Raw genomic sequence first — 21,294 nt, forward strand, 5'->3', positions numbered from 1 at the left:
TGATTTAATGAATTGTATGTAACGAAGGTGATCGATCCTATCCTGGGACTTCGGAATTTTATATATTGCCAGCAAGATACGTATTCCATTTTCATATAATATATGTACAAAGCTATTTTGGCTCTTTGTTATCTAAATTGGAAAGTAATTGGAAGTAATTGTAATGAAAGATTTCAAAACAAGGCAGAAGTCGTGTCACAGCAATTAAATGCGTGCAAGAATACAATAGAATTTTTAGAACGAGGTAATTTATTAAACCTATAGGAGGAATGCACTTGAGTTTTAACACTTTCGTTGTCAATTTTTTTTTAAATTTCTTCTTCCAGTGTTGCAATCCTTTGACGTTCTTCGATTTTTGATTATTCGATAGCTTTTTCTATGATAAAAATATCTGCGTCATCCGTGACTTGTTCTGTAATGATATTAACAGTTTCTAATTTTTCAACTAGAATATTGATATGTTTTTATTTCACCGATTCAACAGAAAATTGCCTTGACTAATCATCAGTACCATCACATTATTCGAAAAAAAACTAAATATAATTTTCAAAGAGCAGCAGTTCTTCTTAGCTACTCTATTGCTTTTATGTGTTTACTATTATCCGAAGACCCGACAAATAAACCCGATTATATTAGTCATAATATAATTAAACAAGTGTAATTATAAGATAAATTATACGTCGTATTATTTATCACAACCAATGGGCGAACTTTCATTATGCTGTAAATGAATGTATGAAATAATTATTGAGACAAAAGTATGCAAGTCCATAGGAAGTAAGATATTTGAAGATAACCGATTTTATGGGACTTTTCAGCCAACTTCTAGAATGTGAAAATCCGAACTTATCTTATTACCATCATCTCTCATTATCAAGTGAAACCCCTAATATGAATGGATTAATCACTCGTAAATTCCTTATATAAATATTAAACGTGAATAATGTTTAGTTAAGGTTAAAGGATATTTTATCCAATGTTTCTACAATAACAAATATATTTCGCTAAAGCCATTGTAACTCCTGGATTAGTAGTAACAAATCATTTAATTGCTAGTCCTGCCAAATATATTTGTTATTGCTGTGTTAGAATAGAGATTATATGTTAACTTCTTGCGCAAAATATTATCGAGTTATATATAGTTATTGAGTTGAAAACAAAAAAATAAAGTGAAATTTAAAATAATCACAAGCAAATTTTTATTTTTTGCATAACGTCTTGTCCCTGGTAATAATTATATAAATACACAGTTCACAGATAATCAGTGGGGAACGGCCTGGTTTCGTCGGTGTTCACTTCGGGAGTAGTTCTAGGACCAAACACTCCTGTTTTTGGTATTGGCTTAGGCGGAGCTCTCAGCTGAAATTCCTGCGGATTCTGCATTATAAGTGCTGTTTCTGCATCTAGAAATTAAAAAACTACAGTTTATATGATATTATTATTTCTTTAGAGATATAATTAAAAGTCATGTCTACTCCAAAAGATCAATGATATCCATAATTAATAGAGTTCAATGTTAATAGGTTCTAATAGTAGGGTTTAAACGAAGAAGTGACTAAAAAACAAAATATTTTTTATGTTAAAAATTTTAAATGTAAGATTATTTATTTAGCACAAAATAGTGTTTAGATATGTTAAAGTGTAACCTATTTGTACGGCAGTCTATATGACGCCATTGACTTTCATTATGCATTACTTTTTAGAAAGTATCTTCTTGCTGAATTCAAACGACATATTACAATATATTCAAAATAAAGTTTGCAGGAACTGCCGTAATTTTCCTCTATAATTTTTAAAATTTACTGGTTAAAATCGTCAAAATGTGAAATTTAAAAATTAACAAAATGAAAAATTCAGCCGAATAAAAATATTATCTCGCTATAATTAGTATACTGATATGTGAATGCATTTAAAATATTTATACTATGTGTAATATAGTACTATATATGAATACGTGAAGGAATATATAAAAAAATATCAAAAGAAAATTAATTATTATCAAGAATCTACGCGTAAGATTCATTTATGGTCATAACATTTATTCGCTGGCCACTGAATGAATAAATGATTGCTTAAAATGCCATGAAGGGATTTCTAGATGCTTTGGAGTGAATCGACCTCTATCCATTTCCTATTCTATTTTTTGACATCGTCCTTCAACATCAGACTTTATTCCGTTTGCTTTATTATATTAACTTTCTCTAATTCTATTTTCCTTACATTGTTTCATCAATATTTAATTATTCCAATTCCAAATACCTTATCCCTTACGTCTGTCAACCTAGAATATTTTTGCCCTGTCAATTTCTCAATCTGTTTCATCTGTTTTATGCCATGTTTCCTTCAATATATCACACTTTATTGCCTGTTTTTCTAAATGTATCGTATTTGACCACTACACGTATGCTCACCATTTCCCTCTATTTCTTTTCAAAAGCAGATTGGCTTGATCAATATTAAATGTGCTGTATTGTTTCATAATTGTATTATTTACCTCATAGTATATAATTTTATTAAAGCCTGACGAAAATAACTAATATATCCCAAATCCTGAGTAAAACAATGCAGTTTACAAAAATGTAAACAAATATATTTTCACTTTCTTTTAATTTTCAAATATATTTAAACCGGTAATATTAAAGTCAATTTGTTGTATCCGTCAATAAGTGAATTATAATCCACGCAATCGGAAGAGAACATTTTTTTCCTTTCTAACAATACCGGCACATGCTCAATTATTTAATCACGCACCGGTAATACAACAAAGCATTTAACCCATTCAAAATGCCGATTGTATAATTGGAACTTAAGCGAGCACGAGAGTCGTTTTCCCGACATTATGCCATTAAAATAGCACGAGCATGTAACGAAAGTTCACGGCGTAGTACCTGGCAAATCCTTAACCCGATAAAACTCTGCCAATTCCTCTCCCGAACATAAAGGCGTGTCCACCGCCACTGTGTTATCAAATTTTGAATAGTTGACCTCATATCCCTGACGATCCTTGTTGTAAGAAACGACGGGTTCGAATCGATGACCCCACAGGACCTCGCTAGCCAGAAAACTGGATCGGGCCTGAGTTGTTTGACCAGTGCTTTCAATAGTTCCTGAAAAATATAAAAATAAGATATAAGCGCTTATTTGTGAATAACATGATGACATTTGGTAGCTATAATTAGATGCATGAAAAAACAAACCATTTTTACATTTAATATATAATATTATACTTTTTTTCTGTTCAAGTAATTGTCGGCTTCGTAGAGCAAATATTACGGCAACAAATCTATCCTTTTACTGTTGTAATAATCGCGGGTTTGAATCCCGCAGGGCATGAATAAACTTTATATTTGTGATTGTAAATGTATGTTCCTAGGCTCTAGCAAACATCCCAATCACGTCAGACTTGGTAAGACCGGATACTTTTTAAGATGGTATCTAAGATGGTAACGTATCATTAGATAGACTTAATACCAAGGATAGCGATCAGAGCCCAAGTTACGCAGTAGATTACCGACTAAAAATCGAAGAGATTGACGTGACTATAATTGTTATACATTCATATTCGAGTAATTCAAATTTTAATAATTTTGGGGAGTAATTTCTATTCAGTAATCATCTCATGAAACAAAAATATTGTCCTTTGTCAGTTTGTTACTTGGTAAATCTCAGTTTGATCCACTTTTTCAAAACTGACTCAATTATTTTCCGAAACTTTAAGTAAAAACCAACAATAACTAATAAACCAATAAGTAAAATTATTCAAAAATACTTTTAAAAGATCATAAAATATAAATATAATCACGTGGATTTTCAATTAATTCATTATGTTTTGTTGATTTAATTTATAAAGTTCAACATGTTCTTTTAATTGTATGACAAGAGGACATTTCACTATTTAAATTATTTTCGAAGATACAGCTATTTTAGTGACGCAGATATCTAAAAATGGATTTTTCTCGGCGTTTTACTCGGAGTTTTACTGACCCCATTTATTTGAAATTTGGTGTAAACCTTCTCTATATACTCTTCACTCGTTCAATATAAAACTATAACAGAAGTTTGGTTTTTTCTATTTAAAAAGCCTTTGGCTAAAAAATTTTATATGACCTTTTGTACTATGCACGATAGCAGCACTACTCTGGATTAAACATTTTCTTATCTTTTTTCAAATTACTAGAAAGGTTGGAATGCCAACGAGGGCGCGCCATTTTTTTAAAACACTTCACTTTTCACTTCATCACGTTGCAACTTTGTGGACTTAATTTTTTAACTTTTTTCTTTTATGTGTTCTTTAAATATTAACAAATATCAAGTAGAAAAAAGAAAAGTAAATAAAAACAACAGTAAGTAAATTTTATATCTTACCTAAACTTCATGACTCTAGATTAGAATACCCTCTTATTTTAAAGTTCCAAATAAAGGCAAATATTAAGAAAAACAGGTTTTTTATGGCTAGTAATTTCGATAAAACTTCATTGACTATGGATAATAGATTTTTTATGCATTAAAGAGGAGACAGTTAAAACGTGGTTAGAAGTCGAACAGGAAGTTCAATCCTTAAGCTTCTCTTGAATTACAAACAACAAATTTCTCCTAAGAAAAAGACAGATCTAAAATTAAAGACCTAAAGTTAATAAAGCCCATTTGGTGAATTTCTATTCTTGATTTATATTTGATATATCTGCTCAACCATAACACTATTAAATCTTCACTTGTTTTGGAACATTTAACACAATTATTACGTTTTCAATCATGATCTGAATTTCTAAGGTACTGTTAAAACAGCAGTTCACAAGCAAAATCTTCTGAATTCAACTTGTGAATTACTCATAATGTTTGCTCAATATTTGAGTGATTGAATCTACTGCTTAAAGTAAACTTCAAGATATAAATCTTGGTTATTAATTATCCCCGATTAATTAATTAATAACTTAGGAGTAGTTGAGAAAAAGCCTACTTTACCAAGATGATAAGTTTCAGTTTTAAAATACTTTATTACTTATTTTTCCCCAAGCTTTTTACCGTACTATCTTGTGTTTTTAATACTAATCAGACCATAGATAATAGAAGCTATTTTTACTTCAAATGCAAATGGACTGTATGAACTAAACCATGAAAGTCATTTTCCAAATATTATTTTAACATAATCCCGATATACTAACCACATAACCTAATCATATAACTAACCTTCTAGGATAACAACAATTTCAAACTTCTCCTGCAATAAATCGCTAGCCGACAGACGATAGAACGGAGATTCCTCGTCAATCTTATGAACTATTGTCATCGGCCAAATAAAAAACAAATTCCCATCGCAACCATCAGCATTCACCAATAACTCGGTTTGGAAGTTGCTTAAAATCTACGACATAATTTTCTACTAAAATTACGAAACTTATGTGATGATACCATTATACCTCTCCTTCCTTGGTTTTCTTATTCCGAATGAGTTGTGCTCGAATACTTGCTCCGATGATGTGACTCTTTCTCATATCTCCTACACGAAATATGAGACACAACTGACCATCCCGTTGACATATAACAGCATTTCTGGAGAATTGCAATGTTTGAGTTCGTAGCTTTGGTCGAGTCATTTTAGCGAAAACGATTCCAACCTGTAATATTGCAAAAACGTATAAGATTACTTTGTTTATTTTGAATAAGTAAATTAAATATTATAAGTAAGTCTAAATAGCGTCGCTAAGCAAACCGACTAGAAAATTATAGGGTAAGGAAAGAAGAGACTAAGTTTTAAAACTTCAAGCACATTTTTCAAATTTACGTATATCATAGATCACCATAGAAAAAATATCTTCTCAGAGAGGAAAAAATATCACTCAGTTCCACTTGAGTATTTGCAATAATTTGATTCAAAATCGAACAAAACCAACAAAATAAAATACGCTCTCTTATTATGCAGTTTTTATTTGCAGTATCTGTAAAAAAATGTAAACATGGAGTGGATTAATTAAATAACCGACATTCTAGGTCTCCTGTTGACAATAGAAAAATCAAAATGTATAGCTAGTTTTTTCTTCTACGGTCGCTTTTACAACATTATTGTAGCAAAACTTATTCTGGTCCCTTTTGTTACAGGGTATGAACAAAATTATATAAACATCAGACATACTTTTATATAGATTATATTTTATATTTTATATAGATACTATGTATAACAAGCTATAATATGTTTAATAATAAGATATTGAGCTAGTACTCATTTATGAAACAACTGCAATTCTTCGCGGAAGATTGTCTAGAAGTGTGAATAGTTTCCAATTAATTGCTGTTCCATTCTTGTACTAAAACATCTGTTAATTGTCTCTCTGCTCTAAAACTCAACATAATGGTTCAATGGAATTTGTTTGATAATATTCTGATAATTCTCAAACCAAGACTGAATATTTTTGGCTGCATATATGGGTTCATTATCATCTTGCCGTCTTCGAATACATCAATATTTGCTAGTTATATGCTAGTCATAGTAATAACTTCATCATTGAGGACGTCGAGATATCAATTCGCTGTAATCTTGTCGACGATGTGAATGAGAAGGGCAGCTGAACACCACGATATTGCCGCCCAAATTATAACGGAATCACCATCATACTTGACTGTAAGAAGCTGGCAGTCTGAGTTGTAGGTTTCTTTTGGGGTTGTTCATACTTCACCCAAGCCATTTTTAGAAAACAATGTGAATGGTGATTCATCGAACCAAAACACATTCTTCCAATCATTAAATGTCCAGGTTTTATCATAGTTGCACCACTTATTTCGCAGTTTAAGGGTTACAAAGCTTACAAAGAGTTTTGCAATCGTAGCCCTTCTATGAATGTTAGCATTGCGGAGCTGCTGATGTACTATTTTTATTGAAACTAGTGCTATATAAGTTATTACTTTATCCACAATTATTTTTAATGCCCGTCAGTCTCTGTCAATTAACTTTGGGTTTCACCTACTATTCTCTTCACTGATCATGTTTTACCCTATTTTGTGTATGGATACTCTCACTCGTGAAATGCTAAACATAACCTACAATATTTGGCAGGTAAACTAAACAATACGTACGCGTAGTGTTATTTACACGGAAGGAGTGTCGCTAACATGCCAATTTGCATGGTGTCTATCCCCTGCGATGAAATATAATTTATGGATTAGATTGCATTTTTTGACATTTTAGCATAACAAGTTTTTTTCACATAAACTCTAAATTCATAAATTGTGTAACATCCTCAAAATACAGTAGCAAAAAAAGAAATTACATTTATAACCTATTAAAAAATTTTAATTTTACTATTCAGAATAAAGTAGTGTAACCAATTGAAGTATAACTACCGGTACATTAATATCTTTTTAGCTTGACAAACAAAAAAATGTGTCATTATTTACAAATCCAATTCGCCGCATAATATTATCAAAGTTATGTCACTGATTAAGACATAAATACATTCAGGAATAAATATTCAACATTTATTCAGGTACACATTTTGAGGTTTAACGACAACGACAATCATATTTTATGTTACTCTTTTTACTAAAAAAATTGTAAAAGAAATTATTTAAAATATTGTCAATCGATAATATTATTTTTTAAGTTTTTAAGCAATAATTGAATTTCATCTAGAAATTTAAGCCCTGCAAACTCATTATAACTAGCTAAATATTAACATTTTTGTCACTATTAAAAAAGCTGTTTAAACTTTAGTGAAAATGTTATATTAAATTTTAAATAATATATGCATAACATAATTATGTATATCACTCCTCGCAACTTAATTAGAACTAATTCTAGGTCCCAAAAATTTTAAGTGAATTTTCATAGTATTACTAAGGTTTGTGATTATTTTCAACTTATTCAAATGAAAGGCTGACGTTCGATTGGCGATCTTACGTAGTTATTCGAAGCAATTATTAGAATTAGAAAGCTTTGTATATGCTCTAAAATGCTTTTATATGGATTATAAAATATCTATATCATGCTATGTTTATGGATGGCACATGTATTATAATTCAAGATGTAACGCTACACAATTAGGATTAAAGGCACCATAAACTAACCTGGTATACAGAAATGTGGAGTTCAAAATGTACGAACACAAGAAAAATTTACTATTTGGGTAAAAACACTGCAATTCAGAAGATCATCAAAAGCAACGAAGCGAACGAAGGTATAGTCGATACTCAATATCGTTTATACAGGGATTGCAATAAATTTCCTCATCTTCCCGTTAAAATAAAAGTTTTCAAATAAATTAAAAATTGTAAAGTTCTAAACATTTCATAAATATTTTACATCTATATAAGACATTGTATTTTGTAAAAATAAAGACAGATAAACAAAATGTGACTTACCATAAATGCTTGTATAATCATTCCTGCTATACTCTGCAAACACATAATGAAAATTGCTTCGGGACATTCTTCTGTTGTGGTTCGTACGCCATAACCAATAGTGTGTTGAGTTTCGATTGAAAATAAGAAACATGAAGTAAATCCGTGAATGTTAAGAACACATGGAGTCCAATTTGAATCCTCTTGTTGGGAAGGTAGATGATCTTGTTCTAGATCCCCATGAGTAAAGGCGATTAACCACCATATTAGTGCAAAAATTAACCAAGAACCTAAAAATAAGTACAGTGAGAATTTAATGAAAAAAATAGGAACTTAAAAATGTAAAAAATAATTTGAAGCGATTTAAAGTACAAATAATATGATCTTCAAGAATTATTAATAAGATAATATGAATAAAAACCTTCAGATAGAGTGGAAAAAAAATCAATATTATATAATAAAAAACAAGCAATGTTTTGTGTGGTGATTACATAAAGAATAAATGGATTGAAACTACAACATGTAGGCACTGATATAAAATTTTTAACCATTATTTTAACTTTATAGATTTTAATTAATTGATATAACAGTTATGGTATGAGAAAAGAAATTAGTTTAAACAGTTGCATAATGGTTGATAATAGTTGAAAATAAGATCTGACGATTGAATTTAGTTCTCGCGTTTTAATAATACCTAATAATAATAATGTTTAGTTCCATTTGCTTTCAGGTTAGTGGTGTTCAAAACATTTCAAATTAAAAAAATTAATAAAGAAACTAGTAACATTTAAAGTGGTTTTCTTTCTTTTGTTCTGGTAATTTTGATTGAATACATGAGCAATCCTTTGGTTTCAGTAGAACAGAACTCACATTACAGAATAAATGTTTCAATCAAAATCGTAACAATTGAACCCGCGATGGAATGATGGCTCTTCTTCAAAAATGGTAAAAAAATGTGAATTATAATTTTGAAACTATATAACGTATACTTAAAATATACTAAACAGTGTAGATGTATTAGATTTTGTGTCCGTTATTTCATGTTCCGCGTACAAATTCTTCTTCTTAATTCTGGTACCTTGCTCTCAAGTTCGCTTAACACGTTCGCTGCCAATAACGCGCTAGCGCGTAATGGGTAGCTTTCATTGGACACCATTTACGTTCCAGCGCGTTAGATGTGCGGTGGTCTTTCTAAGCCTTGTATTTAATTCGACATTAGCAATATATTCGTATAGTTATATCAGCATTACCTAAAGCTTATAGGTGAGTCATTTACGTGCTTGGTTTCGATTTTTCCTTTTTGATTCATATGTATTACAGAATTGCATATGGTGGGAAAAAATGTCGATGTCAGTGCCCTCTCGGCCTAAAAGTGGAAAAATAGATATGAAACGTGCCCTAACTTTCCAATAAATATTGAGATAATCGTATTCCAAATTACGACTTTCGTTAGTCTGTCATAAAAAGGTTACCAAAGGCTCCATCCAAACCTACTTCCAGAGCGGTTATCAGCGAACATGTTTTGAAAATACGAGAGAATAATAAATTAGGAAAGGTAATGAGAAAGCAATGTAAAAATTGTTATTTACAAAAAAAAGGAAAGGCACTATTTATGTATGCAGTGCATGTCCTGGATATCCTGGAATTTTGTTATGCTATATTAAATTATATCTTCTAATCAACAATGTATTTTCCTGTTCTGTCCATTTTCATTCGCCACGCGCTCGCGCGTTATGCTCCCATCGATAATAAAATTTAACCACAGTGCCGATCACGTTCTGGCGCGTAACACAAATAAAATAAATTTTTGTCAAAAAATATTAAAATAGAGGAATAATTTATTGTTGTAATGAGAAAAAACGTAGTCGGCATCTAGGGTAAGTATTGAATCCCAGATCGGCAGCGAACGTGTTAAGCTTTCCTCTCGCCCTGCTCATTTCAGTCCTCACTTCCCAACTCTCGTACTCTGTCTTGTTTTTTCCATACTCCTTAAGCGCCACCTGAGCTGCCCCTTTCTATATATTTTCCTAGAAGTACTAAAGTTTATATTTTTTTTATCTTAAAGCCTCTTGTGGACTTGTTCATCCTTGTTACTTTTCTCACCATTCTGTGATAATTCATTTCAGCGGTTTAGTTCTTCTTTTTCTTTTTTCATATTATCATTCTAGAAGTCTATATATTATTTTATATATTTTCATTTCTCTTTTATTTCATATATCTTTTTATTAATAAAGTTACTCTTAATTGCGACGATGTATAAATCTATAGCTTTTCCTATTTTGTCATATTTACATCTTTTGGAGGCTTTCAATACTTTCAATTTTTATTCCCAGATATTTAAACCAATTTGCTTGTTTTATTCTGGTACTCCTTCAATAACATATCATTCCATACTCTCTTAGTACCGTTTTCTTAATCTGGTTAGGGATTTTCGTAGATGGCTTGGACTGTCAACTAGTTTATCAACAATATATCATCAGCAAAAGCTCCTTCCTACATTCCGATTCTTACGTATTTTTATACCCTTATACCTAACTGGTTATACCTAACTGGTATTATACTTTAATACTTACCTAAAAATCCTATGGCAAATATAGTGAGTGTCCACCTCCATTGGGAATCAACCAGAGTTGTAAATATATCCTGCAAATAACGTAAACGTCTCTTTGAGATTCTTGACTGGAGTATATTACAGTCTCCATTTTTAAAGACAGCTCGACGACGTAACTTCCTTACTGCGTTTGGACGAAATGATTTTCTGTAAGAAAGAAACAATTATAAAAAATATATTAAGAGATATATTTGAAAAGCTTATATATTTTTATTGCTTGCTATCTAAGTAGTATTGGTAGTACTATGGTGTATATGACAAGGGACAGCGATACATAAAAAAATGCAAACTACTTTTTTAGCGATATACTCAATATACCTTAAATTATTTTACTTTGGGTTAGAAATCTGTCTTCCAAGTTATTTTTGATTATCATTTGAAAGAAATAAAATACCTATAGATTTTAGACATATTTTAGACATTTTCAATATAATTTATAATTCTTTGCATTATTCTTTTTCGTAAAAAATGCAAACTACTTTTTTAGCGATATACTCAATATACCTTAAATTATTTTACTTTGGGTTAGAAATCTGTCTTCCAAGTTATTTTTGATTATCATTTGAAAGAAATAAAATACCTATAGATTTTAGACATATTTTTGACATTTTCAATATAATTTATAATTCTTTGCATTATTCTTTTTCGTATAAATAATTGTTATTGGCTATTACTTCCCCAATTATTTATGGCATCATTTAAACTTCATTTTTGAAAAATGTATTCGAGTAAGTTTTCACTGGGGCAGTAAGAATGCCTTTAAAAGTAACGTACATAGACAAAATGATATCATGTTTAAAATAACAAAATACATCCAATTTTTCAGAATCAGCGTTAAATAATCGCCACCCTTGAACAATCGAATTTACAGAATCACCACCGTATAAAACACATTTTATAAATAATTAGTTTTTAAAAATAAACTTCACGTTCGCCTTATAAAAAGATACAAGTAGACTATTGAAAATTATAATTTTGTATATTATATCAATAAAATCAATCAATAACATAAATACATGTAAATAATGTAAATCATTTAGTATCAAAAAACTAATTTGAACAGTTTCAGAAAAGTTCTATAAACATCACAGAAACTAAATATCATTTGCGTAATATGTTAAGTATACATTAATTTATTATTAAGTAATTACCCTTTATTTGACAAATAATTAATCATTTATTAAGTGGTTCCTACACTGACACTACATGTATAAACAAGCACTTAGACACAGCACTATGTGAGATAAACCACTAATTGGAGTTATTTATCAGAACTATTATTAATTTTCTCGTAAATCCATACACTGAAGGTTTAAAAAGTGCTAATTAACTTTTAATTGGTTTATATCAGATTTGTCTATCAAAAGATAAAATATATTTTCCACTATATGAAAGCATATGTGTCAAGAGTAATGATGTAATACACAGTATCGTTTTTGTTTAAAGTACTAATTGAATCGTCGGTGATAATGAACAATCGTAACTTACACAGAGGTAAAATAATAAACATGAATAATGTAGATCATTTGTCCGCCAGAGGAGTCAACAAAGCATAACTAAAACGATTGAATAATAATTTTAGAACACACTAACTCAAAATAATCAGACAGTCGAAATATTTCGAAGAATATATTATTCACATTATTTCCTTTCTTTGTTCTTTGCAAAAAAACTTTCAGATGAACTAGAAGTTAGTGAAAAAAGAATAGGTCTAGCCGACTTGCGAATAATCCCAATTGAAGTTATATACCTATTAGATGAATTTAGTTAAAATACCATTGATAATCCGTTCACTCATTATGGTTTGGATAGGTTGCAAAAAATATATATCTGAGCGTATTTTATTTACCAATGAAAAGTAGGATATACTTCGACAAACACGCAAGGCAATAAATGCATGTTTAATATTCTTACATAATAAAACTCGGACACACGTTGCGATAAAGGTAAAAATAGCAGTATTTCAATGAAATTCCTGCGTACGCACGATATATTCACAGGACATCAGATTATCAATTATATATTATATAGATACGTTATAGCTCAGTTTTTCCAAATTTCAGAAATGCTGAAGAAGTTTTCAGACCGGTAATGGATATTATCTATTTATGGATAGCCTCAAAACATATTTCATATTATTGACGCAATATCATCAGAAAGATTAGAGTGAGTTGAAATAGAGAAAGGACAGAAAGGGAGCTGAGAGAGAATAGTAGAAAATAATTTCAAATATTTCAACATAACTTACCCTTCTCAGCAGATTTTTTATTGCATCTTACATTGAATCTTAATTTACACATTAATTTATTGCTATTGTTCTGTTCTATTTACCTAAATACATAATCAAGATAGGAGAGATACATCAGTATGTATATCGTAGATTGAAATTATACTTTATATATTACAAATATACTTTATAATTGACGGATAAACCAATCTCTTTGATTTTAACTCAAGTAGGGAGTATCTTTTGGCTAATCAGTACATTTCTTTGATTTTGAATCTGATCTGCTGCTCTGTTTGTTTAACGGGATTTAAAAAATTAATTGATGTTTCCAATTTAACTTCAAAATAGATGCTCGAAGTTAATTTACTGATACTATTTGAGAAATCGAGCATTCTTCAACTGATATAATTAACTTTTTATCATCGATTCTAAGCTGATTTTTCGAATATTTAGCTCACTTGTGGATCTAGACCGTTGGCAGCAACTTGTACTTTTTACAAATATAGCTCTAGGTTGAGTTCTCAAATGCCTCTTCAAATTAGTAAATCATAAAAATTAGTAATCTGATAATATTATATTTCTAGGGATTATATTTAGGTTCCACACATTAATTGCCCTTTATATTACCAATCTAAAATTTTTCCTAAACAAAAAATAAATCAACTATCCCATAGGCTAGAAATCATACTAACGAAACAAAAAATATCATCATACCAGCATTGCCTCATATTTTTTTACATATGTCGAGTAATTTATATATATATATATATATATATATATAACATAAGAAGAAGAGGAACTAATACTAAGAATTTATAATAAATATAACAATAATAGACTGAATCAGCGATATTGCCCGTCATATCACACAAAAGAACAAGAAACAAGACGACAAACAATTAATAAGTAAGGAGTAATAATCATTATAATTTTTAATTCATTAAATAACTTTTGGTATAAAACGCGACGAATCATGTTTTCTCAAATAAATTATCTGTAATATAATTTTCATCACTCGTTATAACCTACATAATTATAATATATTTATCAGACATGACTAAAACAATAAAATTATGTTAAAATGTTAAAACTAAACAATGTTATTGTTTAATAGTCGAAACTACCAAGGTTAAAAAATATGGTTCTCTAAAGAGGGCCTTTGCATAACAACATTGCAAACAAAAATCAAATTAACAAATTACAGACACATGAAACTACAGACACTTAAACAATAATATGTTTATTTTAACTAGACAATAACTTCACAACAGTTTACTATGACTATATAAACAAAGAAAATTTAATTTTTAATTAACAACATTTAAGGATTGTCATAAAACTAAATCTAATATTTAAACAACTGTTAACAAACCTAACCAGATTTTAACCTCTTCCATTGAGTATTATAGTTATTTAGTTTACACAGAAGCTATTCAGGAAAGGCACAAAATAACAATTTCGACATTAATTATTTTTATTTTTTGATTTCACGAAATATACTGCAAAAGCTCATCAAACGCTTTTAAACATTCATGCCGATTTCATTTACTGCTAGGCAATAAAAAAGGATTTTTCGGCGGCGTATCGTGTCAGACGATGAAAAGTTTAGGCTGGGATTAGCAAGGTATAGCTGCTAAATACATATACAAGCACAAAATAATGTGAACACCATGCAATATAGTACCTCTTGTTGGATTTTGGCAAGACTGCTTACATTTAAATAAAATGACGCATATGTATTGCACAATTTACATGCCAATGATTGTATATTCTATTTCAGCACTAATATAAGTTTTGTTTTATGACCGTTAAAACATCACTGGCCAGATTACCACGAATAAATATCTCGACATCCTCAATGATGAAGTTGTTACTATGACTAGCACATATAACATTAATATGACGAGCATCAGAATATCTTTAAACATCTTCCACGACCAGCGTACTCCCTAGACATTAATAGAATTGAACCGTTATGGGCAGTTTTACAGCAATGAGTGATTTCCGAAGCAAATGAACGCCGTTGGACTATTCAGACACTCTACTAATTTATTTCACAAAGAACTGTAGCTCAACGCAGTTAATAAATAAATATTGTGTACATGCCAGGTATTTATATTATTTTCTTCACCCCCTGTATATATATACAATGGAAATATGTCAAAAATAAGCTGTCTAGTAATACGTCAAGAGGATTTTCTATTTAAATAACATATGTTATCTGTATTGTTGATGGGTAACTGATTTATAACAAATAAAGACGTCATACACACATGTTTCACATTGATTTAGCAAGACGACTGTTTACAGTCGAATTATCATATCTATTTGAAGTTTACATAATTTGCATTAAAGGTGTTTGCTTCCTGAGGCGCAAATTAATGATAGTGAATTGGTCACCATTTTAGTTCAATTATCATTTCTTAATTTCACTTTGACGGTGTTAACATATTACTGTTGTCCAAAAAGACAAATTATAACAATATACGCTTAGTAGTTATTAATAACTTTATACGATGTAATTTTCGTCATAAAATATATCACTGGAATAATAGTGATTGAGTAAATTAACATTACCTTAAAATAAAAAAAAATAATTCTATAACCATTAAACATTAGATATCTACAAATTCTTGCTTTACTCTTTTAATATAAGATACTCGTTTTGCATTTTTAGCGTCAATCATTTATTTCTACTGACTAGCCAGTGACTTAGAAACCATGTCAGATATTTAATATCCTGTCTTTTCCTTATTATAAAAATATCTCGTTTATAAGAACTCCAAAAAAAACAAGAATAGGAATTTTTACATTACTAGATCTCTGTAAATCCAAATATTTATTAGCCATAAAATATTAATTGTCCATAAAATATAAAAATTAATAAATATACTTGATACTAGAATGCGTCGTAAATTATTGTGAAAACCGCATATTAATAGATTGGGAAAAAATTATATAAAAAATTAATTACTTTAAATAATACGGATCGCTGTCAAACATACGCTTTTATCTGTTATAATTAGAGACAAATATACTATGAACCATTATGACCTGAAAAACCATAAATTAACAACTAATAAATTCAAATTGAACTTATCCAGATAACTGGTCTGATATTACATAATAAAATAACTATATAAATCAGCTAAAAAATTAATTCAGCTAAATTAATCCATCATATCATATCATATCATGGCATACTATTGAGTAGTACTTTCAAATAAAACTTTATTTCCAAAATGCGCATTTTATGAATAACAAAATTGTTGAGAAATTAGGTATTGAGATTGACAATATAACGTACAAAATAGTGACAGATAGCGTACACAACTGAAAATTGGTCCATTGGCAGCGTAAAAACCCGTTAAACAGTAGAAGATCCGACATGTCAAAATTTATGACAACTAAATAGGTTTGCAACAACGTACAAAGTCGATATAGTAGATATCAGAGTATTAGAGAGAATATAAAAATGGGAACGACAAGTATTAAATATTATCATCAGAAAAGGGACAAGAGGAATTAATTTGAACATTATATGATGTATATATTAAGTATTTTAAAAACTCAAATATAGACATCACTGGTAATTGAAATAGTGCAGGAAGTTTAAACTTTATGACAGCCAGATTCAACCCTTGTTCAAAGTAGCGGACGCACATAAATAATTGTACATGTTTTCCGTAAAACCATTGTATTTAATTAGTATATTTATCACCATCATTATCAAGGAAACATTTTAAAATGCCAATGATCTATAAAAAGCTCTATATAGGCATTTTTAAATGAAACAGTTTCACTTTTGAAACACAAAACAAATATATGGAAAAATTGTAATAAACTGCGAACTAGAATAGATTAAAGTATACTGAGCATTGCATACATTGTTATTCTTCTAAGTATTACCCATTGCACACATTAATTCTTCCTATCTAGTCGGCTTGGTGGCCCAGTGTTAAAGGCGACAGAACGGTCTTCCTACTGTTGCGATAGCGGCAGGTTCGGGGCATGGTCGTAAAAACGTTAAGTATGTTAGGGTAAGACCGGATGTCTTCTGGAATGATTGCTAAAGTTGGTCACTCGCCAGTCGGTAAGCTTAATGCTGAGGACTGTGATTGGGAGCCCACGTTAAACTGTAAGTCCAGCCCAGATAAACCCATAGTTGGTAAAAAAAGACTTTAAAATATATTAAAAACAAAAAAAAACTTTCTATCTTATTTAAATCATATATATAAAAAAACACCACATCTTTGAGGATCATGAAAAATAATTTAGTTTTTAAATATCGCCATAAAAATAATAATATTGATTACCTATTGAATTGAACGGAATTGGTAAAATCTATAGCATATGTTAGTAAAATAACAATATAAGAGAAATCGAAAAAAAATGTTATTAACATAATAAAATACAGATAAAATATACAATATAAAATGTAATCAATATAAATATAAAAATATTACATATAAAATCGAGTGATATGAATTATGACAAAATTAAAACATCATAATAGGAATCGAATAAACAAATGATAGAATATGATGATTTATGTCGACCGGTATCAGAGTAAAAAGAAAACAAGACATGACAGTCATAGGATCAATCAAAAACATTTATAAGTTCAATCAAAAGCCAAACCTAAGAGTTATGTTGCAGACGTATAAGTTTCACCATTTGTTATAACATAAAACTTAAAATTTAAACACAAATCTACAAGTAGTATTGAACTGCTGCTAAATTAACTTGCCTGCTAAATGAACTAGGAGATGTTGGAGAGCCCTTGCCATAATAATAAATTCCAGGAGTATAATTACCATTTGGAGTGACTGGTGAATTATCATCAATCAAATATTTTTTATCGTTCAATTTCTCCATGGTATCTGTTAAAGTCAAAAATTTTGCAGTCAAAAATAAATCACTATTCACTATATTTACAAATTCAACAGTTTCTCCATCTTTTTTCGCACTAACTTTACACAACGAGATCGATCGGTTTTAAAACCTTTTCTGGGATATTATTAATTTTCACCTAAGTGTTAACCAGAATTAATTTGTCTCTGATAAACATAATAGCTTCGTACCATTTGTTGCTAAATCTTGTCTGAAGTTCTACGATAAAATTTATGATTTAGTGTGAATTTCCTATTTTTTGTCTGTTAAATAACATGACGGTTTCTTATCATTTTATCGTTTGTCTTCTATTTGCTCTTAGTATCAGCGCGTTCTTTCTTTTCGCTTGTTTACATGTTTATAAAGATAGGGCTTATTACCAGTCAAAACTGCATATTTTACGTAGAATTTGTTCGTTTTAACTGTTTTACAGGGTCGATCGTATACGTATAATTTAAGTAAATATATAACAATATGATGTTCCTATTAATGGAAAGAGCGTAATTCGTTAAATAATAAATATATTTCTATAAATGCAGTGTGAATTAAATTACGCCTGCTATTGTGACCTAATGCAATCAATTCCTTGTCGCGTTCCAAAATTGTTTAAGAACGATTTAAAGCTGTACTAAATTTATTTTTAATTGTAATATTTGCAATACATCACAAAATGTTCCTATTTTCTTGTTTTTTTTTTCCTCAAGAATAATAAACCTGCGATAACAAATTTCCAATGCTAAACGTGAGAATATATATTTTTGTCAAAACCAACGAAACAGTGTAACAACAATGGCATTATACCATGAAAAGGATACACTACCAATTACAAAGGATACGCAGTATACAAGACCCCAAAACTAAAACCCTCAAGAAACCGAAATTTTATTGTCTAAAAATATAGAAATCACCAAAAACTATAACGAGAAACAAGTCAGAACAATATCGTTGAAACATATAACCAACCTATGAGCCAACCATGATCAACATGATCAATGTGTTTAGTGAATTCCAGACTGAAATGGTGGAATCAGTTAGCGAACAAGTTTAAAAGAATTTACAAATGGTTTACGAAACATAATAGAATATTATTACAACAATATTGAGGCAATAATACTGAACAGTGTTGGAGAACATGGAAAGATTGAAACGAACAACATCACACCAACGTATATAGTTTACAAATATTAGTCAAATATTCAAGTATACATTTAATTTTAATTTGGGAAATATGTATTGATGTGTTTATGCCGTGTTTATACCCCAAATTAGTCTAAAGAAAATACCGCAAGAAAGTAGTAAAATGGTATAGTAATTGGGCTATTTTCTTTCCTCATAAATCATTCCGAAGGCTCAGGAGCTGCAGGTTATTAGAAATCTTACGACCTTGGAATATATCAAATTTTACATCTAGCATACGAAGTACTCCACATCTAGCAGCAGTGAAGATAGAACTCAGATAATCGAAAAACTAGCATTTCGAACAAATAGCCACCGTAACTATTTCGAGAAAATTACCAGCCAACGATACTCAATATTTTGTAGCCTAAGCATTGAAATTCAAAGACTTTGACCAATACATTTGCTTAGTTTATAGATATATTAAAACAGGGGTTCAATAATTTAAGTAATTAAAAGTGATTTGATTGATGACAGTTTGGCTATATCTGGTCCACCTGATTTTGCTGAAAATTTTTGTTGTATGTTTAGGTTAAAGTGGTTGTTGTATAAGAGTTTGACCGTTTAATTAATCACCGAAGGCTCAAGAGCTGCAGGTTATTAGAAATCTAACGACCTTGGAATATATATATATATATATATATATATGACCGTTTAATCAATCACCTCTTATTTCCTTAAAATAAAACATTTTAAATTAAATAAAAGTTTTAAAACCTTTTAGTTTTAATTAAATAAATAGGATTCCAGGGAGATCTTAACTTCTTTTATCTTTTGAATTCATTTAATTAACCGAAATCAAATTAATTATCAAGAAAAAAGACTCAGTTACTGGAAACATTCATTGCTACATATAAGTTGAGTTCGGGCAACGTATCACCCCTGAAGCTGTAAGGTCACATCCACGTATTAAAGACGCTCAAAGTTCCTTAGCGATAATCAATTCCAATTAACAAACATTCAAGCTATGAAAAGCACCCTTAATCCGTAGATTATCAGCATAAGCATCATAGTTCAAGTTGTAAGGCCACCAAACGCGAGTTGCAGTAGTTCAATTTATCATCCGTAAAATATTGAAATCTATTGGAATATTGGAATTGAAATATTGGAATCTGGAATTGAAATATTGGAAATGGATATTTGAGTAGAAACAATGACATATCGAACATCATTATAAGCTAATTGGCAGACGAAGGTACAAGGAATCCTCAAAAATAATTTTATTAGTACTATAGTATGTTCAGATGGTGCCATGACCTAGTATATCCTTGTAGCCGTTACTTCAGGAGAGGGTCTTATATCGGACGACTGTTATAACACTGGCTACAGTTGTGTATTGAAGGAAATGAGATGTCTGAGAATGAGAATAACTAAGAGGAATATGCATTGTTTTCTATTAGATAAAAACCCTCAGTGTCGTTTTTCATCGCCTTTCAACAAATCCACTCTTGCTTTCTTAAAGTTTAAATTAAACGGTTTTGTTGTAGCCCCATTGATATTTCATAAGTAATGCAGACATTTTAACCGTCACATTTAATAGCGTATTTAAATGATATTTAAAAAGGATATATTATATAATATACAAAAACATCTGAGAGGATATGGTCTAAAACAAGATGAAACACACGTAAATCGAAATAAACATGCTTTCGCTCTTATCAAGCAAGCAACGAGGATAACGAGAGTGCAAAACTGCCAAGTATTATATAGGGGTACATTGAGATTTTAACAGGACCAAAAATATACGATCGTGACAATTACCTGACAAGTATGGAGAACTGCGTTGACCTTGAAAAATCTGGAAATCAAGATTTTATACGCGTAAGTTTAGCGAAATAAAAAAGTTACAGTTCTTCCTCCCTAGAAATGCCAACAAACCTGGCTACATAAATATGCGTTTAATTCAACGTTCTGTGTAATGACAAAATAACCTGATGAAGGAGAATCGCCATAAAATGCAATATAGCCATTTAATCACAAGAGTTATTATTCCAACTAAATATCGAACAATCTGTTGACAACATTTCTAAATCTAACCCGTCGATTATCACGACTA

General features: G+C 29.9%; 1 protein-coding gene across 7 annotated transcripts in view; it reads right to left on the minus strand.

Annotated features, from left to right (window-relative positions):
• Window positions 1-1,175: 1,175 nt before the first annotated feature.
• Window positions 1,176-21,294, minus strand: part of LOC143206952 (G protein-activated inward rectifier potassium channel 3) — a 62,479-nt gene continuing 42,360 nt past the window's right edge. For 3 of the 7 annotated variants that reach the window (XM_076419832.1, XM_076419831.1, XM_076419830.1), the window contains exons 3-8: window positions 10,905-11,089; window positions 8,353-8,621; window positions 5,418-5,615; window positions 5,188-5,362; window positions 2,889-3,107; window positions 1,176-1,403 (exon numbers count right to left, since the gene is read on the minus strand). In XM_076419832.1, the coding sequence (XP_076275947.1) occupies window positions 1,252-1,403; window positions 2,889-3,107; window positions 5,188-5,362; window positions 5,418-5,615; window positions 8,353-8,621; window positions 10,905-11,089 (1,198 nt within the window). In that variant the 3' untranslated portion in view covers window positions 1,176-1,251. Of the gene's footprint in view, window positions 1,404-2,888; window positions 3,108-5,187; window positions 5,363-5,417; window positions 5,616-8,352; window positions 8,622-10,904; window positions 11,090-12,093; window positions 12,197-17,919; window positions 18,291-21,294 lie in introns of those variants that run through there. The other 4 variants (XM_076419835.1, XM_076419834.1, XM_076419836.1 and 1 more) reach the window with 4 other exon arrangements.

Source organism: Rhynchophorus ferrugineus, unplaced genomic scaffold, assembly GCF_030347505.1.
Source record: "Rhynchophorus ferrugineus isolate W39M unplaced genomic scaffold, kcgeb_rfMv2 rfM1, whole genome shotgun sequence".
NCBI lineage: Eukaryota > Metazoa > Arthropoda > Insecta > Coleoptera > Curculionidae > Rhynchophorus > Rhynchophorus ferrugineus.